Source organism: Lates calcarifer, linkage group LG6 (assembly GCF_001640805.2).
Source record: "Lates calcarifer isolate ASB-BC8 linkage group LG6, TLL_Latcal_v3, whole genome shotgun sequence".
NCBI classification, from domain to species: Eukaryota; Metazoa; Chordata; class Actinopteri; family Centropomidae; genus Lates; species Lates calcarifer.
In genome coordinates this window covers 19,770,857-19,798,621 of record NC_066838.1, presented here as the reverse complement: position 1 = coordinate 19,798,621, position 27,765 = coordinate 19,770,857, and the positions used below count along the sequence as shown (strand labels likewise).

The window sequence follows — 27,765 nt, the reverse complement described above, 5'->3', positions numbered from 1 at the left end:
ATGTAAAATCACAGGCACCTAAATCAAATAATCTATGGAAATTGTAAAACCAAGTACAGACATGTACAGACGTGGCCGAAAGTGTTTGTACCCTTGTATCTCACTGAAACAATGCTCTATTCTTCCTGAAATGTGTTAAGATTAAAAACTCTTTTGTCATGCTTACCTGCATGCCTTTGGTTTGCCATAGAATAAAACAAAGAAGCAGTGGTAAGATATTCTAAAATGACCCTAGACAAAAATACTGGTGCCCCTTAAAAGTGGTAATAAGTAAATGAAATGGTGACTTTTCCAGCCAAGTATTGTCTTCAATTAGTTTCACAGGTGTCTTCAATCTTATAATCAGTCTTTCAGCCTGTTTAAATGGACAGAAATCCTCACTGTGTGCACCACACTGAACACAGACAAGAAAAAGTTGCATGTGAAAACTAACCACAGATTGAACAGAGGGGTGGTTTGAATGGTGAAAAAAGAGCTGGGAAAAACTTCAAAAAAGATGCAAGCTGACCTCCAAGGTCATGGTACAACTGTGTATGGCTGCACCATACTTCACTCTCTGAATGAAAGTGGACTCCATGCAAAAAGACCCACTTTTGAAAGAGAAACATAAAAAAGCCAGACTGGTGTTTGCTAAATTGCATGTTGACAAGTCACAATATCTGTTAAAACAATATTAGAGCTTTTTGGTCAGTCACATCTGCTCTGTGTTGACAGAAGAAGAAAAAAAAAGTTTTCAAAGACCATCCCTACTGTTAAACATGGACGAGGGTCGGTTGTGTTATGGGGGTGCCTTGAATCTGTGCAGGGGACAGTGAAATCAGAGGATGATCAAGGCATTCTGCAGTGAAACATACAGTGTCAGCGAGTGGTGTCTCAGTCGCAGGTCCACAATGATCCAAAACATACTGTACATCTAAAAGAAGCCAAGAATGGATGAGAAAAAAAAAAGCTGGACTGTTCTGAAGTGGCCTGCTATGAGTCCTGATCTTAATCAGATTCTTTCTATGGAAAGGGGTGAAACTCACAGCTGGGAGACGACACCCATCAAACCTGAGACAACTGGAGCAGCTTGTTCAAGAGGAGTGTGATAAACTACCAGTTGCTACAAGAAGCACTTGATTGCAGTCATTTCCTCAAAAGGGTGTGCTACAAAATATTAGGATATGGTTTCCAGTATTTTTGCCCATGTCAGTCATTCATTTGTCGTATTATTTAAAATAATGTCAATACAAAAATCAAAAGCAACATGTTCTATTAAATATGTAATAAAGAATAGTGGACGCCATGTACTTTTGCCAATTTCAACCGAATGAAGAGATTTTTTTAAGAAGAAAGATCTGGGGCTGGTTAGTCAGGTCTGGTTGGTGATCCAACCTTGCACCAGATACATCAGTCTGCACAATCCTATTGATAAAACTCTGCATATGTAAATGAATGAGAGTGAACACAGGGAGAATCAAACAAACAAAGAAAACGATTTACTGCCTGAATTCCAAAAATCATAACCCTGGCCTGTGAGTTACCCAAATGTTTTGGTCTTTTATATTTTTTTCGTGGGGGGTGGGGTTGGATGCTATGAGTGGGCGGGGCTGACCCCGGTAGAGGGGCGGGGAAGCGGGGAGGTCAAAGTTGAACGCATTTTGTCTTTTGTGCTAAGCAGAAGAGTGGAGTCCGATCGAACAGCGGTGTCTCTTCCCTCTTCCCCGGATCCTTTTAAAACTCCCTCCCGAACCTCTCCCCTTCTACCCTTGCCACCCTACCCACCCCCTGAACACACTTCAAGGGACGGTTCGGGTAAGACTTCCAGAGATTTGGCTTTGTATTTTTCCCCCCTTTCAGAGTGAAGGACAGGGATAACTCAGTGTGCCTCAGCGCGCTCCGTAGGCCGCGGGATGCGACTATTCCCTGGAATAGACCATGCTAACGCTAGCGAGCTGGATGGAAAATTACCGAACTGTATCCAGCCTGATGGCCGATCGAGAGTTAGCTGTTAGCTGCTGTGTTTCAAGTGTATTTTACAAATGGAGTGGTTGAAGACTACAGCTCTCAAGTAATTTAGAAATTAGTGCAGTTGTGCTAGATATGTTACAGAGCTAGCTAACTTAGCCTTCAAATCTTGCTTGCGTGACTGGCTGTGTTGCTCCATCCAGAACAGGATTTGCGATGTTAACGTTATCCTACGAGCCTTCTGTTGCTTATGTTGATACACAGGCGACATAAACTTTCTACAGTTCAGAGAGGAAGTTTTAATAGCTCATGTTTAAGCCCCAAAATAAAACGACAACTCGTGTCGCCACAGCTGTTAAATGCCAGGAACTAGACATTACCACAGGGAGACAGTGGGTCATTGTGCTAACGTGAATGAGTGGACTCGGGCCAGTCTAATGTGAATTGCTGGACTGAAGCGTTTCATTCTTTCGAAGTGGCTAACTAACGTTATTAAACTACAGTACCAGTCTGCAAGATGTTGACTGCCTGCATCACTTCACTGATCTGTACTGACAGCAGCTTTTTTTAGTAAACAAGACTGAGAGGTTCTCACAGTTTCCAGTAAGTACATTTGTCTCTGATGGTCACATTTTCCACTCCTGTTTCAGACATTCAGCCAGTGACCAAAGACTCACTTTGTTGGCCAGTTTAGTATTGGGATTCAGCTGCAGCAATGGACTCAAGTCTGGTTGAAGGAGGACTTAATGTCACCTTAACCATCAGGCTACTCATGCATGGGAAGGTGAGTGTGACTGCATTCAATGTTTGATAACAAGCTTAAGATCTGAACCCACTCTGAAGTCTGCATTCATTCCCTGATATAACTGGGGTCATCTGTGCTGTAGTTGCTGTAAAATGAAAACAGACAAACTCAAGTTGTCTCTGATGTTGACCTTAAAGACTACGCTTACTACTTTAACATGCATTTTTGTTTTCTTCTGTAGGAGGTTGGAAGCATCATAGGCAAGGTAAGTTTGTTTTTACTGCCAGAATGATGCTATCTACATTTTGTTCCTGGGTGTGTTTTGTAAATATTATGTATTTGTGCTCTTCCAACAGAAAGGAGAGTCAGTTAAGAAGATGAGGGAGGAGGTAAGACTTTTTCTTTCTCTCACACGTGGGCAAACAAGAAGAAACATATTAATAATTTCAGCGACGTTAACTCATACATCAGGTAATAATATTGCAACTGATTTGATATTTCCTCCTTTGTTTTGCTGTCTGTGCAGAGCGGCGCTCGCATCAACATCTCAGAGGGAAACTGTCCGGAGAGGATCATAACCCTTGCGGGACCCACCACCTCCATTTTCAAAGCCTTCTCCATGATCATTGAGAAACTGGAGGAGGTTAGAGTTGCTTGTCATGTTTTAAATGGTACATGTCACAGCACTAAACTTCAAAAGATTTTCAGATTTTCAATGTTTTCTGGTCTTGCCACTTTCCCTCCAGGACATCAGCACCTCAATGACTAACAGTACAGCTACCAGCAAACCGCCAGTCACCATGCGCCTCGTTGTGCCTGCCAGCCAGTGTGGCTCACTCATTGGCAAGGGTGGCTGCAAGATCAAGGAAATCAGAGAGGTTTGTCACCGCATGTCTTTTCTTTTTTGCAGTGTTTTGATCTTACGCCTTATCCTCACCGTGTCATAACTTTTCCTTATATTTGTGTCTCCACAGTCAGCAGGAGCTCAGGTACAAGTAGCAGGGGACATGTTGCCCAACTCAACAGAGCGTGCCATCACCGTTGCAGGGACCCCACAGTCCATTATCGAGTGTGTCAAGCAGATCTGTGTTGTCATGCTTGAGGTACAGACATGGTTTAACTTGCAGTGACTCTTATTGATACTCTTGATGATTTAGTATCTTCTGTGTTACTGCTGATGCTACTTCAGTACTCAACTGTGAATATTTCTGTTTTTTAGTCTCCACCGAAGGGAGTGACCATCCCGTACAGACCCAAACCCTCAGGCTCTCCTGTCATCTTTGCAGGTGGTCAGGTAAACACCACAAGCATTTGTTTGTTTGTTCCTCTAGAGTTGTCACTGGTAATATCTGGCACGTCAGTGTCCACTGTTTTTGCTTGAAAGATATTCCCACTTTGTCCTGGAGCAGTTCTGGTCAAAGGAATTAAATTATACATGGGCTATCATTCTAGTTGCGGAGTGTGCTGTCCGGAGTGTGTCTGGCTTTGTTCTTGTAGCACACCAAGGACAGGGGACTGATGGATATTGGAGTATTTTGTGTGTGTGTGTGTGTGTGTGTGTGTGTGTGTGTGTGTGTGTGTGTGTGTGTGTGTGACACTGCCACACCCTCCTAAGTGCTGTTCTCTCATTGCAGGCATACGCTGTCCAAGGGCAGCACGCCATTCCACAGCCTGATGTAAGTGAAGGGCCCTCTGTAAGTGATCCAATATATTTGCAACTTCGGTCCTGGGGAGCCATGCCACCCTCTTATTTCATCCCTCTGACTTATTTTTTAATTTTCACCCACCACTGCTTGATAGACACATCCATTTAATAATTCCAATGACTGTAGAGTAAAATGCTAACATCAACATTTTTTTAATTTTAGGGCTAAATCATGGGTCCCATATTCCATTTCACATTTTCCTCTCATCATCACTATAACCACTTACAAAAGGGAAATAATTACAAAATTTCAGCTCTGATGTGTTTTCAAAAATTTTCCTCACTCATGGTTTCTGTTTGTTTGCTCTCCACGTCGTTTCCGCCATTGTTTCAACAGCTCACCAAACTTCACCAGCTGGCCATGCAGCAGAGCCCCTTCCCCATTGCACATAGCAACCAGGGCTTCCAGGGTAGGTGGACAGATTGAAACAGGGAATGTGATCTCTGTAGATTTGTAATAATCCACTTAGTCAACACTCTCATTGGGATTTCTTTGTATGTCTTCAGCTGGGATGGATGCCTCTGCACAAACTGGCTCTCATGAGCTGACCATTCCAAATGATGTAAGTCACGTTTATCTCCTTTTGCTTTTTTACTGCCTTTTTTTTCTTAGTTTGCTTTATTTACCCAGTGGGATCGAAGGTGTTGATGTGCTCTCACGTTTTCTTCTCCTCTCAGCTCATTGGCTGCATCATTGGCCGTCAGGGCGCAAAGATCAATGAGATCCGTCAGATGTCAGGGGCTCAGATCAAGATTGCCAACCCTGTGGAGGGCTCAACTGACAGACAGGTCACCATCACTGGCTCTCATGCCAGTATCAGCCTGGCTGAGTACCTGATCAATGCCCGGTAAGTAAGAGCCTGTAGGCTACCACAACACATTCATCACAGTGCAGCGAGTTGACAGGAACACAGCAACACAGCGCTGCTTTAGGCTTTTAGGCTAGTTTGTCAGCTTCAGTGTAATGGTAGAGAGAGTTCATGTGGGTTCAGCATCCAGTGGACAATAGCACAATGAGCTTCTTTTAACTGACTTTCTTGTGTTTTCTTATCATGTGTCCATTTGGCCAGCAAGTCACAAACTGTTGTGTGCCTTCATGATTATTAATGAGAGGAGAAAAGACGGGAAGTTCAACTTCCTTCAAATAAAATGGGTCTGCATTTACCAAAGCCTTCTTCCAGTCAGACTATTAAAACTTGAGTCAGCTTTTACTGGTCACTTAATGGGAGGGAAAACACAGCAGAATTTTTCTGGTGCTGGAAAGTACAGACTGTAAAAACTGACCTCGATTACATTACCTTACTTCAAACTGTAGAATGTAAACAAAATGGATGTGAAGTCCTGTTTGGAAAAGTAGGTACATTTTAAGTAATTTTATAGAACCTTTTTAGCATTCCTTTTAATTATAGTGTTTTATATATCATTTAATTTATTTTGTTGTTTCTATGTTTTAAAGTGTTTTTATTCCATCTTCTTTATTTTTGGTTTCTATTTACTTTTCTCTGTTTAATGTTTTTTAAAATCTGTTTTATCGGTTGTGTTATTACATTTTCATCATTTGTATTTCTTGTGTGCATTAGTTGCAAAAAGCACTTTGAATTGCATTGCATTGAAAGGTGCTATACTAAATAAGGTTTACATGGTTAGAGTAACAGATGTGTAATGTAGTTATCATCAGAGCATCAACCAGCTCAGTTTTTACAGACAATAAGTCCCATTTGAACAGATAAATATTTCAGAAGGAATAATACAGTTTTTGTCTCAGACCTCTGGATTAGTTCATCATTTGAGGCAGATGTTTCATGACAGTCAAGGATATTCTGTGGGAAAAATCACAAGACACAAGTCAAAATGCACGCCAAACTTGTGACAAACACCACAGCTCTTCACCCACACACATTCAGATTGTTTAAATGTCTGAGACTTTGAAATTATTTTTTACTCCGCAGCTGTCAAAGTGATTGTCATATTTTAAATTCAGCAACACATCAAGCAGTGTGTCACTGTCTACATTTTTAATTTGATGTTTTCTTTTTAATCAAATGCATTACTTTTCTTCTGTGCTCCTCAGGCTGTCTTCTGAAGCTACTGGACTTGCAGCCAACTGACATGGAGGATCTTCATCAGCACCTAATGTAACCCCTCCCCCTACTTTTTACCAAGAGGTCCCTTATTGAACTTAATGCAAAAACCAAGTACTATAAACTCACTGTTTTCTCCTCTGCTTTGGTTAGACACCTACTCAGTTGTAATTACACCATCATCATGATATTGGTATTTTATTTATTTATTATGTTTTTAAAATTCCCTTTGCATATAGTTTTTAAAGACTTCCTTCTGTTGTATTTTTTTTCCTCTTATTTTGCTGTATATCTGTATGATCTTCTTGATATAGGTAAAAAAGTTTTAGAAAAATCTGAAAAGGCATAAATAATGTTTTTTCTTATGTCAGATTTTTCTTAGAAAATGTAAAAATGAAGAAAAAAAGACACAATAACATTATAGATGGACTGTTCTTTCCCTTCCTTTTAAATATCTATTTATTTTTATTTAATACACGGATCCTTGTAAGAGTAGAATTCATTGATATTTGCCATCTTCTGTTTGAAGCTGTACTTCCTGAATGAGGAATTGTGGTTTTAACGGGTTTCAGTGGGTGTAAATGATGCAGGAACAACCTTTTTAGTCGGAAGGTAATTTATCCCTTGTCAAGTGTGGGTTCAAAGGAGATTTTTAAGCTACATTATGTCTCACCTCTAATTTGCTGAGTAATTGTTTTGTGTCATTCCTGTGTTTCCATCCGTTTTATTTCTCAATCAGGACTTTTGAGCATTGTTGTGTATTGGATTCTGATAAGGGTGGGTGGGCCTTGGTGACTAGGAGTGGGCCTGAATGAGAGGAAAATATTTTCTTTTCTCTGAAATTACTAAGACCATAGTAATGATGATGATGATTATAATAATAACATTGAAATGTTTGTTTTAAATAGAGAAAATATTTTTTTTAACTGCAGGGCTGGGGAATGCTGCAAGGGGCAAAACTACAAGACATATTGGTCTTTATAAGTATATTATGCTGAGGTATTAAATTATGATTAACTAGAAGGAGAATTATAGAATTAACACTAGTTTCCTGCTATCCTTTTTTGCCTGGGTCAGATTTTATTTTTTATTATTCTTTGCAGGATGAAGAAACTCACGTTTTTGTGCACGTTTTCAAACTATTGTAGATCTGGGTGCAATTAAATTGTTGAAGAAATGAAATGCAGAAATAAAAAAAGATGTGAAATGCTTAAAAGATTGTAGGTCATTCTTATATTGTGTATATTGTAAGTTATTCATAAAGGCATCTGACAAGACACCTTTATTAACCTGTTATCAGTGTCAAACTTGTGGGGTCCTCCTGAAATGGCACCATCTATAAAAGCTTTATAAGCTGCGATTAATGGTTTTATTAATGGTTAATAAACCATTAACTAATACATTACTGATCAGTTATAAGCCATTAGCAACACTGATAACTTGGATGTCCACCAGCATGACACTTTGCTAGCTCTTAAATTCATGGGGCAGTCTGCAGTTAGAAATGATAGTAAGTCACCAACAAAGGGTTTCATGTTCCTTACTCTCTAGTAAGTCACGTTTTATTAACTTATGAATCCATTAAGTCTGCAGTTATAAATGTTAATGAGCTGTTTTCCTGGAGATAAGTGATCAAATACTCCATTGGTTTGAATGAATTAATGAATTAAAGAGCTTTCTCCACAACCTGGCAACCCAAAAGCTGTTCTTATGAAGAACTGGTCAATGAGGAGTAATTAACTGATTTATTAAGTTGTAAGAAAGCTTTCTAAATCAAGAAATGACACTGGATCCGTTTGGACATGCTTAAAGTCATTGAAAATAGTCATTTATTTCTCGTTCAGCTGTCTTATGTGACGCAGCAACAGCACAAACTGTAGCTATAACATGGCCCATCTTTTTTTTTTAAACAAACAACACACGTTTTGCTTTGTTGGTTTTTCTTTTTTAACCAATACATTATTTATTGTTGCTCATAATATTTTGCTTTCGATATAACTCCTATGTTACAGGTACAATGTGCAATGCTGTATAAAAACAAAACATTTCTATTCAAACCCAAAGGATACTTACTGTTCTACTAGTAACCACCACAGAGAAGTGCTCTATTCCTTATCTGGCTACTTCCGCAGTAATATTAAAGGGTAAAAGGTACAGTTGAGGTTTTTATGAAGCCTGTCAGCATCGTGAGCTATAGGACTCCTTTTGGTTCAGTACTAAAAGGGGGACTTCACCTATTTTACACATCAACAATGATTTTAGAGGTCTTTGGGAGTACTAAATTGCCACATATTATGTTTTTAAAAAAAAAATGTTGTGTAACAGCTTTTGTGTTTTTTTTACAACAGACGCTGCCTCAAGTGACGTCACATGAGTCAGCGCCAGTTGGAGTTGAAGACTACAAGTGTGAAAATGAACGGTTGTCCATCGTGTTGTACTGTAAGTAGGTTCAGACAAAGATAAAGAATGCATGGAATTGTTAAGAAAAAATCTCTGGTTCAGTTCTACTGGCTGAACTCACACGTGCACCGGTGTTTGTTGCTGAGTTAGTTGAAGGAGAGGTTAGTGATGCTAGTGCATGTCAGAGTAGGTCATTCGCTGTGAACACATTCACTGCCTTTTCAAATGCACATCCTACAAATATTACACAACCAAAAGATCCATCAATTTTTCAGAAACCAGTAGAGCAAAACCAGTATTCACTCAGTTGCCAGTTTATTACATCTAGCTAAAACTAGAACAGTCTAATGCAACAGTCCTGCAATAACTGCTAAATTCATGAAGGTTATGTTTATTTTTAACTGACTCTATTTTAGAGAGATGTTGATTTAACAGTCTGGTCATTTTGGAAGCCCCAGTTTGTGGTTCTGTTGGTTTGTGTTGTATTATACTATTATTCTCAGTATTTATTATTTATGTCAATGACGGTAGGCTAAATAACAGCTCCCCCTTTATAATGCAACACAATTCAAACTACATCCTCGAAAATGATCATACAGTTGAATCAACACTTCTCTGACACAATTATGGTAAGATTTAGTGCAGGACTGTTGTATTCGACTGCCTTAGTTTTAGCTAGGTGTACCTAGCTAAACTGGCAGTTGCTAAACAGTTGCTAACTAGCAACTGAATGTCTACAGTACAACGACAGAAGGGCATTTTTAGTGAACCCAGAGGTCTCCCATCTTATCACAAACTTGATAAGCTTAATAAAAACCTCACACATGTCTTATGTGTATTTGAAACTCAGTAGTAGGAGGGTTAAAAAAAAATGTATCGCCTACTGAGAACCCTAATTATGCATCATGGTCCATGTCCTGATGAGATTTTCATTCCATTTTGACTTTTTTTTCCTTTTTTTTCTTGAGTGCTTACATTTATTAACAAAAACCAAAATAACTCAAGTTAATACTTTCAGGATTAAAAAAGTGTAAACTTTCACAAAATATAAAACGGACACATTCGAACCATAAATTATAAACATGTAGTCATGCATTTGTTCACAGGGCTGCATACCGTTTAGTCTTACATTTTTATCTTACAAATAAAATAAAGTTAGATATTTCTCATGTGTATGTAATGGATATTTACATTATTATTCATTAGTATTTGATGCATTAGTGTGTGGAGTATCATGACGGATGCTCCCAGAGTGAGGGTTAGAGTGTTTAAAGGACTACAAGTGTGGTATCTTCTTGTGCGTGCGTCTGTGAAAGGGTTTTTGCTGAACTGGAGCAGTGGCTAAGGTTACCTTGGTAACTATTCTGCCTAAAAAAAACCCTACTGAACTTAAATGACATTTATCTGATGTCACAAGCTGCCAAAATAGTTGATGTCAGGTTATGACAAATGCCCTATGTCATCTGATGTATGTTTGCCAGCCAACAAACTTATGAGACACCATAAGTCAACTTGTCATAGTCTGAATGGTGTAGTAGGTGTGATCCCTCATGACAACAGTAATGTACTGCACTGACAGATTGGTGTACGCCTGTGATGGTTGTTCACTGTAGGGTAGCCAGAGGTCTTTGCTAGTGTCCAAGTGATCTACGGAGGTCCTGTATGGGGCGCCTGTGGAGACCCCTGATAGGGTTGAGATGGCGGTGCCCACGCTCCAGCACTCGGGGGGCGGCTGGGCTCTCCGCTGCCTGACTGATCCAGCTCGGCACTGTCACAGTCAGAGTCATCACACAGAGCCCGACTCTGAACAGAGTGGGAAGAGGAAAACTGTGTCATACATGGCTTAAGGAAGATGTGTTGAGATTCTTTACTCAGGTAAATCTATCAACATTTGAAATATTACTATAGTAAAAGTACAAAAACTTATTATCAGCGAAAGGTATGTAATGTATCAAAGTGTATTTCTTCTGGAGTAAAATGGCCCCTGTGACTCATATAGACTGATCAGCCACAACATTAAAACAGGTGAAATGAATAACCCTGATCATCTTGTTACAATACAACGTTCTGCTGGGAAACCTTGGGTCCTGACATTTAACTGGATGTTACTTGACATGTCCAAAGCCTCCAAACCCCCCAAATCCAAATCTGACTGAACATCTATGGAATGCACTGGAACAAGTCATATATATGAAGGCCCCATCCTGCAAACCACAGAACCCAAACGATCCACTGCCAATGTCCCTGTGCCAGACACCACAGGACACCCATCAGACGTCCCGTGTCCATGCCCTGATGGGTCAAAGCTGTTTTGGCAGTACAAGGGGGACTTACACAATGTTTGGCAGGTAGTTTTAATGTTGTGGCGGATCAGTGTATAGTCAGTTGTTCAGGAGTTCAGGCACCTTCAGAGTATCATCAGATAAATCTGAGGGGTTGTGAGATGATTAGTGGACTAGGAAAGAAGAAAAAACAAAGTTCTGAGAACTGATAGAATCTGAAATCTGGCAAACGACACTTTTTATATAAAGAGTAACTAGCCAAAAAGATTGGGAACCACTGGTTTAATCTTTAACAATGTGTTGTATTTGAAGTTTTTAGCGGTTGTAGCGCAGTAGAGGAGTAAGGGCATGAAGTAAGAGGAGTAAGTATAAAGTAAAATGAAATGGAAATACTTAAATACAGTATCTTAGAAATCTTCATAAATAATAATAATAATAATTTTTTGACTAAATCTACTTAGTTACTTTCCACCACAGTTTTTCTGCTGCTTTTACATCAGTATAGGAGGATGACACAAACTGACACATGCAATCCTCTGTGGAGCTGCTGTACCTCATTTGGATTCTGCCCAGCATCCAGCTGAGTTTTCGCCTGACCCAGCGCTCCGTCTCTCTCCGACAGGCCATCAGAAGCCTGCGCGGGATCGGTGTTGTCTGCCGGGATTTCAGACCCCTGAGAGAGGAGGTCGTCGCTGCGGTCGTCTAACCTGTCGTCGGTGTTGGTGCTGACCACGTCGGGGGTGCCGCTGTGAGAGTGGTCGGTGGTGTGGCCCTCCTCTCCGTCTGATACCGACAGGTTCTCTGAGCTGAAGGTGGACACCGACTGACACTTGGTGATGCTCGTCGGACGTCTGGAGAGATTAAAGATGGGGACAACGACGAAAGACGGTTTTTAAATCGCTGAATTCAAAATATGGCGTGTGTGACACAAATCGAAAATTATTCTTAGTTCTCTGAATAATAAGTCAGCAACTTGTCAGAGAGGGAAAATGGTTTGAGGGAATTTTCCAGTGATGAAGGACATCAAGTTACTCACCGTCTCCGTGGTAACTCAACCTCACTGTCAACTTCACCCTCCTCCTCTTCTGATGACACTCCACGCCTCTGTAGGCAGAAACAGGAAAAATGCACAAGTGAAAATGATCAAAGCATTGCCAGAGGAGTCCTGAGGAATATGAGCAGATATCTGCCACTCTACCTGCTTGCGTGTGATAGCTGCCCTGTATAGAATGGCTGAAGGTGTAAGGTGCTGACTCCCAATTCCCCCTGACGCTCCCCGAGGCAACCTCACAGCACCGGCTCCCTCCTCTTTGTCCTCCCCGTCGTGAGGCAGTCGCGGAGATCCCAGAGATCCCCGTCCTGCCGCCACCCCCCTCCCGCACGGCGAGTCTGGGCTGCTGGAGAATGGGAACGACGCGGCATCCTCGCTGGGAGTGTCGCTACGTGGAGGGGTTTCTGTGAGATCATCCAGGCCGGCCGCACCCGCCTCTGAACCCCCTAAACCCGCAGAGGCACTGAGGCTCCCCCCTCTCTCCAGCCCGCCCACTGAGGCGTCCCCTTTCCCCTGGCCCTCCGCCTCTAGCGTGGTGCAGATGAGGTCAGGGCTGGAGGAGGATAGCTGCCTCTGCTGCTGCTCGTGGCTGAGGCCCCGCAGGGCTGCAGAGGGCTCCAGGAGCTGCTTGGAGGTGTTAGTGGTAGAACTGTTAGCCTGGGCAGTTGTGTCCCTGTTAGGGGAGGACTGATTCGCCTTGAGTCCAGCCAGGTCCCCACTGCTGCCCTTACCGGGCTTGCGATGACGGGTCTTTACCCTCCGAGACCGGCTGGGAGAGGTGGAGCTTCTGTTGGGGCAGGCTGGGATAGTGACTTGCATTACAGAGGAATCCATTTTGGGAATGATTACCTCAGACTTGAGGATGTCTGGCCTGAAAGAGTAGGAGGGATTAGTCAACAACTATAATCCACAAGCCTGATGAATATTCATTTATCCATTTCAGTATCAAACTTTTATCAAATACCACTGAAATGAGATCTCATACCTCTTCCCTGAGGGCAGTTTCTGTGGGACATTTCTCTTCTTGATGAGTTTGTCCATGGAGTTTGAGGAGCTGCTCTGTCTGGAGCTATGGTGCTTAAACAAGCCGGGATACTTTTTATCCAAAGACTGCTCTCTCCTAGAGAGTAATGCAAAAAAGACACCAAAGTGCAAATGCACCGCAGCTTATTAATTTGTAAAGAATGTCAGCATTTTACAAAAATATACTCCATGTTCATGCATTTATTCGTACCTCTGCAACTCTTTCTCTTTGAGCTCCAGCTGCAGCATGACAGCGCTGAGCTCCATGTAAAGGTTGTTAGCCCTCTCCAGTTTCCTCTCATAGTGCTCGCGAATGTCCAACGCATGCCTGAGAAGAAAAGAGGCTGCTGATGTCATTGTGCATCCGCATGAGAGACTCCAAATCCTCTACAATTGACATGCACTCAAGGCACTTATTTCATCCACAGGGGCGGACAAAGTGACATGGAGAAACAGGACAAGGGGGGAAAGTGGCCTCATCCATTTAAGCCAACAGAGTAAAATTACCAGCATCCACTGGTTACAGCTTATTTGGTATAGAGTGACACCGCGAGTGAAAAATAGACCTGAGCTCCTCTCTGCGTCGGTTGATCAGCTCCTCATCGAGTCGGTGGAGACAAGTACCCTCAGATTTAATCTTCTCAAAGTGCTGTTTCACCTCTTCTCGCCATTCAGCCTGATGAGAGGACATTTCTGTTAACCAGCTCTGTCTAGCCAGGGCTGACTTTAAAACCAGTTCTCTTTTGTATTACTGCGCAATCATGTGTGGGGGCATGTGTATTTTTATCTGTTTGTGCAGATCCGTGTTTGTATATTTAGTATGTTTTGTGTATCTTCATTTATTCAGATGGGGAATCAGAGAAGCAACCGTACCTGAGACTTGAAGTACGTCTCTTGTGGAGTGGACAGTACATCAGCTGACGCTATATCCAGATGAAGAAGGATCTGACGGAAAGAAGGCCTGTTCCTGGGCTTACAGTTCCTGCAAATCCAAGATGGGAAAGACAGCTGTGTACATTTACAGTGCAGTGTAAAATCAATAAAGTCCTTAAACCACGGACTAACTGTGCTCATTATTCTTCTTTCTTCGTTCCAACTGTCCATTTCCAGACGGTTTGCTCACCAGCACTGTCTGAGGAGGATCTTGAAGCCATCGGGGCAGCTCTCCGGTATGGGCAGCTGCAGACTGTTGTTTCCCACACCCCAGATGATGGCAGATGAGTCTACGTCTTTATAAGGGATCTCCCCGGTTAGCATCTCCCACAGCACCACTCCAAAAGACCTTTAAAGTTAAGTCACGCTTTATTCATTCTCATTGATTATCATTATCTTGCTGACAAAAGAGGCTTGAGAACAAAATTACACTGTTGACATACAACATCACAACCAGACAATTCAGTCACACAATGCAGGCATCACACAGAAAATATTAATAAAAGGTTTATCAGACTCACCAGATGTCCACCTTCTCTGACACTGGCTCATTCCGAATCACTTCAGGAGCCATCCAGGCTACAGTGCCAGCAAATGACATCTTGGTGCTCTTGTCACTCAGCTCCTTTGAGGTGCCGAAGTCAGAGATCTTCACCAGATCGTCGTGTGTTATCAGCATGCTGCAAAGGTGAGGTTACACTGAATTTTATGCAGAAATGATAAAGAAAAAGTTATGAAATTCCAGGTGCTGTGTTGGCTGAATTTCTCATCAGGCTAGCTGCGGTGACTTACTTTGGGGACTTGAGGTCTCGGTGGATGATTTTGTGGAGATGTAGGTAGTTCATGCCGCCCGCGATGCCCATGGACCAGTCGACCAGGAGGGAAGGGGTGATTTTTCGGCCCGCCCTCAGCACCTCATACAGTTGGCCTTGGGCACAATATTCCATCAAGATACAGTAACAAGGAGCCTGGGTACACACGCCCCTAGAAAGAGTCAAGGCAGTTAGATAACAGCATAGGTGACCAGAAAAGGAAAGCACAAAATCAAAGTAGGATTTATGCTGTTAAAAGTTTAGTATGTTGATACATGACCCTGTAGGAAATCATGAGTTCCCTCACTTGAAAGTGATGATGTTGGGGTGCTTGAGTTTGCGGAGGTGTTTGATCTCTGTCTCTTTGATGTCCCGCACTTTCTTTACAGCCACATCCTCTCCGTGGAACTTGCCGAGGAAGACGGCCCCCTGCGCCCCGCTGCCCACCCACTGCAGGTCTGAGATTTCCTCAAAAGGAACTTCCCAGGACTCTAAACGCAGACCAACAAGTCAACAACACAAAACTCTGTGAGTAAATGTGAAATTATTGCACAGGATTGACACAGACGTTGCAACAAAATCTGTTCAGTAGCACCCTTTGAGTAATTACTTAATTTATATCCATCACACATTGCAAAGCCTCCAAATGTCAATATGTACTCTTGCCAGTTTGGACAGGGAGGAGTCAGGGGTATTGCTAAGCAAATGCTAGGTCCATGCTACACATTCAAATAGGCTGGCAGGACAAAACTACATCATAAGAAGCACCTGCCATTTTCAGACAAATGGTATATTGACAGCTTATCGAGTGGGCCATCACATTTCTAGCCAGAGATAAGAGAAAAACGGAAGGGAAAACAGCAGTCCACTTCTAGTCTAATCTGTCTGTCAACTGTCATGTTGACACTACTTAAATGACTGCGAGAGAATGGTCACTAAAGAGAGACGAGCTGGGCAGAATAAAAGAGACAGGCAGATCAATTCTTCATGAGGTCCACTGAAGCGTCGGGATCTCTGGAGAGCTGCAGCAGAGGCAGATTCACATGACACTTCCCCCTGGCCAGCTGTGAAAACTCACTGTGGCTGATGGGCTCATGGACCACTAAGCCCAAATACGCTGCCAATAGGACATGGTGGCAGCGATGAAAATGATGGAGTTCTGCTCATGGAAAACAAAAAAGTACTACACTTAAGTACAATCTGGGATACATTTTCTGCAACTTAACTCTTGTGCTCCACGTCATTACAGGGGGAAATATTTTACTTTTTACTCCGTTTACCTGACACCTGTGGTTACTTTTCAGACTTTACATTTAAAAGAACATATGATATGATATTGTTAGTTATGTATTGTTAAACTTGTGGATGCCAGTCTTTTAGGCATGTGACCCCTTAAAACAAAGTAGTGTGTAGCTGTGGCCTCTTGTCACTTTTGAAACGTTGTTGAAACCTTTCATACACCTCAGATTCATCTGATGACCCCTCAGATTTATCTTGTGAATCTCTGAGGGGTGCTGACCCCTAGGTTAGGGATCTCCGACTGAACTCCCTCACTGTATATGAAGTAGCTACAACTAGCTCCAGCTCAATCAGCCACTAATACACTGATGCATCAGCAACAATCTAATTATGTAATGTAATCTATAATAATATGCCAGTCACAGGTAGACTGTTTTCCTGCTGAATGAGTACTTTTACTTTTGATATTTTCTTTTCAAAAGCAGGGCTTTTATTTGTTGTGGAGTATATTTAGATTGTCCCACTGCTCATTTCACTTAAGGATCTGAATGCTTCTTTAACCACAGTGAAAGAGTTCAAGCTTCATCCATGAGCTCAGATATTCATTTTCTATGGTGCATCTCCATGGTTACAAAGGCACCACAATAATATCATACACTAAATTAATAACTGATATGTTTAAGTCACAAACTTGGCTGATATTTCTGTGTTCTGTGGCATTTAAATACAAACTCAGCAGAGGGTCAGATGTCTGTTAACTTCACATACCTTCTTGGCTATGTTTGTGTTCAGTGGAGTAGGCCTTTCCAATCATGGTCCAGACTGGTTTTAGGCAGCCAAACAGTCCCTCCAAAAAACCTCCACTTCCTGATTGTAGCCGAATGTTCTCCGACTGGCTCCGAACAGCGCCAGCCTCTGGGCTGTGTCCTGCCTCAGCCCCGCCGCCGCACTGGCAGACCTCATGTTCATGCAGTTTTAGCACGCTGTTGTCAAAGTGGGCCGAGGGTCCATCACTGGGAGTGGGGCTGCTGCCGCCCGGCGCCCCCTGTCCACCGGTGTCGATGGACAGCACGTTACGGAGGACACACTGTGTGGGGGTCAGGTCCGTTTCGGGGGTGCAGGCAGGGGTGTCTCCATCGAGTCTTCGATAGGGGGGCTCTGAGATGGGGGTGCTGAAGCCTGACAGGGAGGGGGAAGGGGCGCGGGGCTCATGGATACAGGTCCCACTCATCAGGGGTTTCCCCAACACAGCAGGTTAGGGTGGATGGAGGATGGAAGGATGAGAAGTAAGCCTGGAGGAGAAGATGTATGATAACAAATGCATTAGAATGATTTCTAATCTTCACTGTTACCATATTTCATCTTTGTAGCTTACTTCTTTTCAAGATACAAACAAGTATTGACCTATTTCAGCACTGGACAGCTCCATGAGCTGCATGGAGTCGCATGAGCTGTCCGGTGCTGAAATGACTGTCCCTTTACTTCTAGTGTCTCTTTAGACTTTTCAAGAAGTCACTAGACTTCACACTAACTTTGTCTTTCATTCAAGCAATGCAAAACACCAAAACAGTGGAGTCGTGCTGTGAGTTGGGCACTGAGCCAGTCCCCCAGTTAAACCACTCAGTCGTTCCATTTCCACAACAAAATTCAGTCTGAATCATGCGGTAAAGGCTCATCTGTGTGTGTGTGTGTGTCTATGAATGGGAAACCCATCCTGCCCAGTGGAGCCATCACCCAGAGTGGAGATGGAGCTTTATGAATGAATCGACACCAGAGGAGGTTTGTGCAGCAGTCCACAGCCACTGGCTGTCACCTGTTCTTTAACTGTCCCCCTGAGGAGCGTCAGCGCCTGACAGCATCAGAGCAAGGCTACTCAGCAGCAGCAGCTCCCATATGACGTTCGTCATGCATCAAGTGAGGAGCATTGTGTGCATCTGAAGAATATGACGAATTGCATAACCACCACCACGGTGTGGATGTGTACGTACGTTGGTGCGTGCGTGCGTGCGTGCGTGCATGTGTGTGTGAGGGGTAGAGAGAGAGAGGGGGGGGGGTAGAGAGAGGGAGAGAGAGAGCACATGTACCCAATTCACATATCATATCCTACACCAGCTCCATGTCTTGTACTGCACCACTGCATGAGAAGAGCCACGGCGAGACTGAGCAAAAATGAGAGCGTGAAAAAACGGGCAATAAACAACCACTGGGCCTGTGCGAAGGAGCAGTGCACACACACACACACACACACACACACACACACACACACCACACACACACACAAACGCAGGAAGATCAATCTTTAAATAACCGAGGATGTGATGATGACACTCAGCAGCATCATAGCCGACGTGCATGAATTGCAAGCCCGATGCCTACTATGGTCCATGCCAAGTGAAACTGCCGCAGCGTCTGTACATTTACTCAACGTTGGCATCAACACAAATATTTCGTAATGTGGGCTTTCTCGCTGCACAAATATGATTTTCCAGCATTCATCGACGATGATTCGTTTCTTGGCAGCATCAGTTCGTTGGTGCAGTGCGAGCGGCGTGAACGCTACCGCACCGAGCGACGGCATCATACCTAAATGTCCTGTGATACCTGATTTCTGATTCAATCGGCATTTAACCGGATAGTATGACATTCCCATACCTTTCTGCCTGGTTGATGCCGCGTTGTCAAGTGAAGGGGTGGGCTCGGCTTTCCTATTTTGTCGGTGATAATGAGCAAATCGTTGTTGTTCTTCGGTCCAGGGATGTCTCTTGTATCTCCAGTTCCTATATCCACGAGTTTCACGCTACTGGGATGGATCCCAGCGGGCAAATTGTGTTATCAATAACCGGGGACCCATGCAACGTGAGGCGCGCTGGGTTTTTTGGGGGAGGGAGCTGTCTCTTTTCCCAGTGCTGGATTGACGTCACGGAAATGCGAGTTGGGCCGCACGGGGGCGCCAACGCGCGCCCCGCTGCAAACACATAGACACACAGGGAGAAGTAGGCTATCGGTTTTCCATCATCACATCCATCATTTCCATTCGCAAAATGTGTCTTTTTTTGGGCGCATTTCATTCACTGGTTTCTACATTTGAGCAGCTTCGTTCCCGGATCGACAGCATCCACCCTTCTGCTGCTGCTGCTGCTGATGTGTCCTTGAGCAAGACACACTTGAATCCCCCGCCGGCTCCAGGGATGCTGATGTGATGCTGTCCAAGGCTGAAGAGGGCAAAGCCCAAGACCCCGAGGGAGCCCAAAGAGCCCCATGTTCACCCATCTCCTCTCGTTCCTGTTACAGTCACCAAACTTTAACTAATATCCTATTAAGGTGGGTCCTAGATTATTAGAATTATTTTATTGTTGTGTGACCCTGTCTTCTGGAAAAGCCTTTTCTCAAATTTGGTTTTAAAACCTTCACTATTTCAGTTTATTTTGTCCTTACATGGAGCATATTCGTAAAGTTGTGTTTAATCAAATTACCACAAAATAAGACAAATTAAGCATGATTCTTACACAGTTCCGGTTGCACAGCAATTTGCACTGGTTTGGTTCACATTTCTTAAGTCTGTCACATGTCCATATGAGCACTGGTACAGATTTTGCTTGCTGTAATTGCTCCTGTTTGTACTGGCTATTAAACAATTACTTAGTGGAAATGCATTAGAGAATTAAGTCACTGCTCCGTGCAAAAATGTTTTCATAACTTTATCTAAGTTTATATGAGGCCTCAGTCATCCAAATTACTTTAATCGAGTGGATATATGTCAAATTAAATGTTTTTTCATTGCACCCAAACAGGAAATTTTACACTAAAATACAAAACTGTCACAGTTTATTCAGTTATTCATTCATTCTCTGCCTGCCTGTGCCAAGTATCACTAACTCCCTTGTTGTTTCAGGCCCTGCCACTCCCACCTGCCCTGCAGTAACCTCAGTCCTTCCCGCCTTCCAACCACCTGACTCTTCCCCATCCATCTACTCACCTGTTCCTCATCCCCCAATTACATCCTAGTATACAGACTTCACCTGCTGTGTGTCCTTGCCTGCTCTCGTCTGCTGAGCCCTAAATAAAGGTGAACTGTTTTGCAATTTTTTTCTGTTTTGTTTTTTTCTGAGTCCTTCCGATCCTGAGCTGTGTTAGGAAACTCTGCAAGATATTCACCTGTTTTGAAAACCTCAGACAGCCTTAAGTTAATATGAAGCCTCATATTAACTTAAGGTGAACTTTTCATTTTTGAAATGACAACTGCATTTAAAAGAAATCTTTTCATGGCCAGGATAAACACGAGGAATAATTGCAGCAAGTAAAACCTGTTTGAGTGTTCAAACTCATTTAGTATGGCTATGTTACTGACTGTCATGCTATGTATTCAGCCCTCACTGATGAGGAGGGAGAGGCTGCATCATCTTCATCATAAACAGTTCAGATGCTGTTTTAGTCTTATAACCTGGTCAGCATTATAAGGAAAATAGAAAGAAAACGCTACAGAGAAAAAAAGAAGGAAATTATTTGTAACGTGCAAAAATGTAAAGAAAAATGTAAAGTGAGTAAAATGCTTTGTTCTTGGTAACAACAAATAGTTGGTACCTGCAGTATCACTCTGTGTCCTGAAGAGGACATCCTGTCAGCTCTGTCCCTTTTGTGCACTGTAGCAGAACTCTGCACTGAACCAGCAGCACAACAATGAATTATATTCCTGATTCTATTTTACATTAATCAAAAAGAAAAATAGAGATGAAGAGTTTATTTTGCAATCATATTAGCATTATAATATACTGAAGAGACCAAACCATAGATAGCAGTTGCATGTTCAGATTAAAGTTCATCCCGAGATTGAGATTCAACTGATATTTTGATAGAAATACAACAGACATTATACAGAATTCAATTGCTGGGACTAAGCATGATTTTCCTGTGGATATCAGCACATATTGGGAAAGAGAGGAATTGGCAGATAGAGTTTTTCTGAAAGAAGTCACAGAAAGAATCACATTAATATAATAGTTAACTTCAGTGCGACAGAGATGAAGAGTGCACAAACTGAAGATGGCAGAAGTAGAAAGCGAATGGAGGCAATGGTTTTATCGAAAAGAAAGGAATGAGAAGTGCATGGAGAAGAAAGTTAGGGGAAAAAATAATATCCAGATTAAGATGTAGTTATATGGGATCAAAAATTACATTATTTAATATGAGGAAAATACAATGCAGGAAGATGTGACCTCTGTGAACAAAAACAACTTTGGCTTATTTTCTGAAGAAGTTGAGAAAATTATTTTTATTTTATTTTATTTTTGATAAATAAACCTCAAGAAAGATGACTGAAAGACTTTGGAAGGACAGTGGATTTGGACAATGGACAGTGTACATTATCATATAAGTTTGGTTAGAGTTTGATTCTTGACTACCACTAGAGCAATTTTATTTTATTTTATTTTATTTTAATTTATCTATAAAGATAGTTAGATTACATATGAAGTCCCAGTCTACAGTCATTACCAATAGGTGGCGGTAATACTTCATTTCACTGTTGTTCAAACGCCGAAATCACACCAAAGAGGAGAAGAGCATAAGTGTACGGGTTGTCCCTTTGGCTTGCCGTAGCCCACACGGCGGGATTGAATTGAAGCTGGGAACTGAAAGTGTCAGTGTGGCATGTACTTTTATTTTGTTGTTTGGTAACACAGCGCATGGTAATTGATCTCTCTACACAGGACAAACTACAAGGTAACTTCCACGACAAATAATGACAATTAATGATAATGATAAGCAGCATCAAAGTAGTTAACTGGAGCTAGCTAGCTAGCTAACTTTAACCGTTAGTGTTAGCTGTTGAGGTGTAAACATGACTCACTATTTGTGTTTACCTGACTGACCCATGGTGTGTTTCCAGGGTCCAGTGGCAGGGTTTCACCGTGTTGAAGATGTGCTCTCTGGCGTTGTTCCCCCCTCCGCTGCCCTCCGGACAAACCACTCTGTGCGAGTCCAACAACGAGCTGCTGTCCGGGACCAGCACAGAAGACCGACCCAAACAGGTCCGATTCACAGCCGCTGTGCTGCTGCTCGTTCATTAAATCATGTGTACTTTGTCTGGTAAAGGTCATCACGACGTTGTGTGTTTTCTGCAGGAGTCCAGTCCACTGAGTCTGTACTTCCCCCGAGAGTCTCTGAAGCTCCACAGTCGAACAGAAAGCAGCAGCAAAGCAGCTTTTCTGGACCACTCTGAAACACTGTGGATGAGGAGTGCAGCTGCATGGTCAGACACACACACACACACACACACACACACACAACCTGGCATACAAGGTGTGGGAATTACAGTTACAATGGCACACTATAAGTTTATCATGTTGTCTGTGATAATAATGTTATAACTGCCTGGCCAACACAAGACTTAGTGTTGTCAGTGCTCTCTGGTGGGCAAACGATGTCATGGATGCACTCTTTTGATAACACCATGGCCTTTGTGTACTACAATATCCTGTTATTTATTGGCTAACATATACACAGTGTGCATATATCTGCAGATGTTATCACTTTACAGATGTCTGTACATTACAAAACATAACGTGAGACAATAATTGTTCACTAGGAATGTTGTTGTATAACATGGTGAAATTTCAAATGCAAGGCTTGTTGGTTTGATCCCTTATCTCAGTCATCTGTAAAACAAGTTCAACTTAAAACTCAAATGATAAAATGTGGTAATTTTTACTTTGACAGCTTGTGTTTACGTGATGCACTGTAAGACATCACATCACATTGTACTGTCAAGTCAGACAAAGATCATTTATGCAGCTTCTCTCTGTTCCAGGCGGGATGGTGGTTTGACAGGACTCCTCACTGAAATTACCAACTCACATACAGAGGGTATGTGAGGGCCTTTTTTGCTATGTTCTCTTTTTTAAAACACATAACAGTATAATCCAACATGCATACGTAGTAACTCTCCTGTATCTTGCTCTCCTGCAGTGCCTAAATGGCTGTCAGTGAGTTCTGGTTGTACCCTGGCATTGCTCCGATGGATCTCTTCTTTTCACGGCTCCTTGTTTCCTCATCTCACAGTAAGTATTGCCTGCTAGTTAAAAATGTGTGTTGCTTATTGATACATACATGTGCACAGTTTGATATATGATGAAACATGTCTAGTGGTGATCTTTAAAAATGTTGTTGACTAGACTTTATTATCTTACCTGTGTCTTACCTGTTTGTTATTTGTTCCATAGCTGAGCAGTGAGGACATGATAGCTGAGTTTTCACAAGTGCTGAACTGGTAAGTACCAATGTTTACATTAGATAACATTAGATCATTTTAAAGGAAACTGCTGTCCCCAGTGAAACATACAACACACTGTTGAGAGAGACTCTGCTCCAGGACTGGATGTTTAGTTAGCACTGTAGCTACAAATGTCAATGGGATTTTGAATGAGGTTTTCTTACTTCTGGAACATAACCCGAAAGTACTGGTTTGATGAATGTCTCAGTCTGGAAAATATACATCAGATTAATGGATAATAAAAATAATCATTAGCGCAGTCTCACTATAACTGTGGGGTATTTGTTTACATGTGCAGTAGTTTGAACCAAAAGCACTTGACAAAATTACAAAAACTGTCCCTTTAACATTCAGCATACTTTTTTTGCTTTAATCCCCTCTGTATGACCAGGTCTGACTGTGTGGTGCGAGCCTTTTCGTGGCATCCTCACACAGATAAATTTGCTGTAGCCCTCTTGGACGACTCCATTAAAATCTACAACCCCAAAAGGTAACATAACTACAGTCTACAGTCATGTTATTAAAACGTTATCCTGCTTTCTTTGCAAGCACTTGATTTCTACCCAAAGAGCACCACAGCTTACCATGTAATTCTTGAACTTTGACACAAATTGCACACAAGATCAAACACCCAGCATTACATAAAAACAAAGATAATGGGCCAAATAATTGTTTGTCAGAGCTTTGTAGTGCAAGATGACACTCCAGGCATTCACTTTTCCTCTTTTGTGCCCCGTTCTTTCAGTGCCACAACTCCCACACTAAAGCACCGTCTACAGAGGAGTGTGGCAGCAGTGCAGTGGAAGCCTCTGTGTGCATCTGCTTTGGCTGTCGCTTGTCAAAACTGTTTACTGGTCTGGCACGTGGACCCCTGCTCACTGTCTACCAGGTATGTGAACTCATGAGTGTGTGCAGGTCGTAAAAAGCATTGAATTCAGTTACTAAGTTAATAAAAAGTTTTCATTTACTAAAATCAAAGTGGAATTGCAGCAACAGTAAATTGTGTGACAGGAAGCTGTTCAGTCCGTTTTCGTTGCTTTCACTACTCAAGCAAGTTCATTGTCAGTTATCAATTTTAGCAAAAGCTTAGATTAATCTACTTAGAGCTTCAACAATTGGTCAGTGGAAAGAAAATTAATCCTTAAGTAGTATTTTGATAATTTAATTGACTAATCTATCTGTCAATTTTCTGCTACTTATCTGGGACCAGATCACTTTTAATGATTGATTATATTAGTAGGAATTATACAGCTGGGAAGTACTGACAAAAATGTGACATAAATGTCAATAAATGTGTGTACTTAATAAGTCATTTCTAGGCTTTACTGCATCTTAAATGTAACTTGATGAATCCTGCAGAAACCCTTAAACTCCTACTGTTGTACGCACTCGTATTTTTCACTTCACGATACACAGTTCTTCTTCCTCTCCAACCATCCAGGCCTTCATCTGGTTGTGCTCAAGTTTTGTCTCATCCTGGTCACTCCCCTGTCACCTCCATCGCCTGGTCCCCGAGCGGGTCTCTCCTCGTGTCGGCCTCGCCCGTGGACACTGCAGTGATGGTACGAGGCTTCATCTTAAAGTCAGAGTTTGACTGAAAATGGGGCTGTCGTAACTTTTATAATGCTTTACATTTCAGGTTTGGGATGTAGCTGCAGAAAGTTGTGTGCCACTTCAGCGTTTGGGAGGAGGTGGGGTCACCTTCCTGTCCTGGTCCCCTGATGGCAGCCATGTCCTGGCTTCTACACCTTCCACCCTGTTCAGGTTAGAGGTGGCGTGTTTCTAAAACACCCAGCTTCCTATTTGTCTACCTATCTTCCTTTATTCCCTCTTTCCTTGTGGAAACATTTGCACATTTCAAGTTAAAGATATGTAAAGCTGCTCGTGAATATATGTAAAATTTCCTCCCTCTTGATTAGTGTGCATAGACCAGAGTCATTGGCCCCCTGCTCTTATTATAATAGAAGCCCACTCAGCCTTCATGAATATTTATGAACATGTAAGGGATTAGTGGTATAGTCTGGACTTAAGCAGGTGTTATCAGATAATAAGTGGAGGGAAAGTGGAGTTTTTACACAAGGATAAGTAGAGTTTCTTTTTCCAGGGTATGGGAGACCAGGATGTGGACCTGCGAGCGCTGGCCGTGTGTGAAAGGGCGCTGCCAGGTGATAACATGTCACAAAGTCATTCTTTAATTAGGTAACAAAACATTTTACGTCTTGTATTTATTAAATAATGATGAATCTGTGTTTTGGTTTCTGCTAGTCTGGCTGTTGGAGTCCAGATGGGAGTCGACTTCTCTTCACTGTGCAGGGGGAGACGGTCATCTATGCTCTGACTTTCACTGACGCGCCAGGTTCACGTCTTTATTCAGTCTTTATTCAGTCTTTATTCAGACTGACCTGTTTTTTTTTTTTTTGTTGTATTTTTTTTCTCAGAATACACAGCTTTGATTTGCAGCTTGAATTGCTTTCTTCTAAAGTTGGATGAAAAAGTGTAATTTGGCAGGTTATAGAAAATGTTTAATAAGTTCACCTGAGAGATGTCATTGTTATTCAGCAGGTATTCCTACAGGCTCATCAAAGGGGCCACAGGCAGCAGCAGTGGTGGCTGACCTATCAGAGACGACCTTTAACACGCCAGATGGAGACATCATGTAAGATCTTTAAACCAAATCGCTAGTTGGTGATCTCTTAGCCCAAATACGTCAAATACAGGTAAACAGAGCTTCCAAACAGGCCAGAGAGAAACAGACCGACAGTCTGAAGCACCTGAAATTTTTTTTTTAGCATTTGATCAGCACTAAGCTCGAATTCCTATGTGCATGCAACTTCTAAGCTTCTGAATATCTTTATGCTGCTTTAATTTTTTATGTCAAATATTATGATGGAAAGTAAATGAGTACACCTAGTCAAGTACTTAAGCAGAGTTTTGAGGTATTTGTACTTTACCTGAGTGCGTCAGGTGATGAGTTGATTATGCTTGATTTATCTGCCAGTGTCGGTGGAGAGATCCAGTCGTTATCCTGGGATCCAAGAGGAGAGAGACTCGCAGTGCTTCTTAAAGGTCTGTCTCACCTTTTCTTCTGTTCACCTCAATGAACCCAGTCAGTATTACACTGGAGTTATTTTTAGTGTTAGTTTTAATAACTCATCTCAGTCAGTATCTGTTTTTTCAGGTGATCCTCAGGCAGTGGACCGGCCTGCAATTATAGCCGTGTTCAAGACGAGAACCAACCCCATTTTTGAGCTTTTGCCGTGGTTTGTGCATTTCTCTGTGGTTACATTTTATATTTGCGTAGCTTTAGTATCAGAAGTATAGAATTTCCCTGGGTAGTACCACTGTCTATCCCAGCTGCATTTACTGAATAATTCTTGTGTTTCTTTGTTCAGTGGTTTTGTTCAAGGGGAGCCCGGTGCAGAGCCGAGACTGATGCAGTTCCACCCGAATTTCCAGCATGGAGCTCTGCTCACTGTGGTTAGTCTTTACCTAAAAATTACTGTTGTTTTCTCTTACAGTAAAATATGTGGTGGTTTCAGCCTTGAACAGGGAAAAGTGTTTTCATACCTAATCTGTTTGGTTCAGTTAAATGACTGAATCACAGGATTTATATTATGAATTATATCTTATTATATCTTTAGGAGCTCATGTTATATCCTGCTGTGAAGAACTGGAAAAATGTGATATAGTTGTGAATAATTCCAAGCCATACTGTTCCCACTGGTTTTCCGTCATACCTTCGTACTTTGGTCAGTATGATAGTGAAACAGATATTAAATTGGATTCTGTGTAAAAAGGTCTTAAACTGACCTCTGTGAACCCTGCTGAAACTGGCTGCTCCCTCTGACCTCTGTCACTTCCACAGTGACATTCCTCTCTCTCTCTCTCTCTCTCTCTCTCTCTCTCTCTCTCTGTTTTCAGTGTTGGTCCACTGGAAGAATTACCCACGTGCCTTTCTACTTCCTGAGCACCGGTGTCCCCCATTTTGGCCTGAGTGGCAGTCCGTTACTGCCTCGCCTGCAGGAAAGGCCCTCTGCCTTCGCCAACCAGTCGCTCTTTACAGAGCTCATCTCCTGACCGACCAGCAGCCACCATCACACACTCAAGAGTCATTTCTGTCATCATGGATTGTCAATAAATGTGTAAAAATTCTTTGTTCTCTACTGGGACTTGTTTGTTTCCTTATTTGTTGAAACATTTGAACCAGATAGACGTCATTGTGATGTAATGATGTAGTGTGCAGTCCTACAGTCCTGTCCTACACAAGAGCAGACACCCAG

At 42.2% G+C, this 27,765-nt stretch overlaps 3 protein-coding genes and 1 long non-coding RNA gene across 7 annotated transcripts; 3 read left to right on the top strand and 1 right to left on the bottom strand.

Moving 5' to 3' along the window:
• Positions 1-1,625: 1,625 nt before the first annotated feature.
• On the top strand, positions 1,626-7,694 carry LOC108900216 (poly(rC)-binding protein 2). 2 transcript variants are annotated; one of them, XM_018701167.2, is made up of 13 exons: positions 1,626-1,794; positions 2,598-2,731; positions 2,934-2,957; positions 3,049-3,081; positions 3,219-3,335; positions 3,439-3,570; positions 3,667-3,795; positions 3,912-3,986; positions 4,327-4,368; positions 4,735-4,807; positions 4,905-4,960; positions 5,076-5,245; positions 6,469-7,694. In XM_018701167.2, the coding sequence occupies exons 2-13, from the start codon at positions 2,663-2,665 to the stop codon at positions 6,503-6,505; spliced, it is 957 nt and encodes a 318-aa protein (XP_018556683.1). In that variant the 5' UTR covers positions 1,626-1,794; positions 2,598-2,662; the 3' UTR covers positions 6,506-7,694. The 2 variants fall into 2 exon arrangements, with proteins under 2 accessions (XP_018556683.1, XP_018556682.1); XM_018701166.2 differs by having other exon boundaries at positions 4,327-4,386.
• On the bottom strand, positions 7,191-19,317 carry map3k12 (mitogen-activated protein kinase kinase kinase 12). The gene is made up of 14 exons (XM_018701157.2): positions 18,871-19,317; positions 16,987-17,510; positions 15,287-15,470; positions 14,960-15,151; positions 14,689-14,847; positions 14,358-14,516; positions 14,108-14,216; positions 13,801-13,910; positions 13,446-13,562; positions 13,197-13,331; positions 12,359-13,082; positions 12,197-12,264; positions 11,714-12,011; positions 7,191-10,681 (listed from the first exon to the last, which is right to left on the bottom strand). Exons 2-14 carry the CDS (start codon positions 17,447-17,449, stop codon positions 10,526-10,528), a joined length of 2,874 nt encoding a protein of 957 aa, XP_018556673.1. The 5' UTR covers positions 17,450-17,510; positions 18,871-19,317; the 3' UTR covers positions 7,191-10,525.
• Positions 14,758-19,405, top strand: LOC127142575 (uncharacterized). The gene is made up of 3 exons (XR_007813433.1): positions 14,758-14,855; positions 15,369-15,507; positions 19,311-19,405. It is a non-coding gene; the product is annotated as an uncharacterized LOC127142575 (long non-coding RNA).
• A 771-nt stretch (positions 19,406-20,176) lies between these two features.
• On the top strand, positions 20,177-27,637 carry aaas (achalasia, adrenocortical insufficiency, alacrimia). 3 transcript variants are annotated; one of them, XM_018701160.2, is made up of 17 exons: positions 20,177-20,284; positions 22,103-22,244; positions 22,338-22,465; positions 23,024-23,079; positions 23,182-23,273; positions 23,436-23,482; positions 23,877-23,975; positions 24,231-24,374; positions 24,927-25,047; positions 25,125-25,249; positions 25,590-25,650; positions 25,751-25,841; positions 26,045-26,141; positions 26,484-26,551; positions 26,664-26,745; positions 26,878-26,962; positions 27,407-27,637. In XM_018701160.2, exons 2-17 carry the CDS (start codon positions 22,134-22,136, stop codon positions 27,560-27,562), a joined length of 1,563 nt encoding a protein of 520 aa, XP_018556676.1. In that variant the 5' UTR covers positions 20,177-20,284; positions 22,103-22,133; the 3' UTR covers positions 27,563-27,637. The 3 variants fall into 3 exon arrangements, with proteins under 3 accessions (XP_018556676.1, XP_018556677.1, XP_018556675.1); XM_018701161.2 differs by lacking the exon at positions 20,177-20,284 and adding an exon at positions 21,775-21,936 and having other exon boundaries at positions 26,048-26,141; XM_018701159.2 differs by lacking the exon at positions 20,177-20,284 and adding an exon at positions 21,775-21,936.
• Positions 27,638-27,765: the final 128 nt, after the last annotated feature.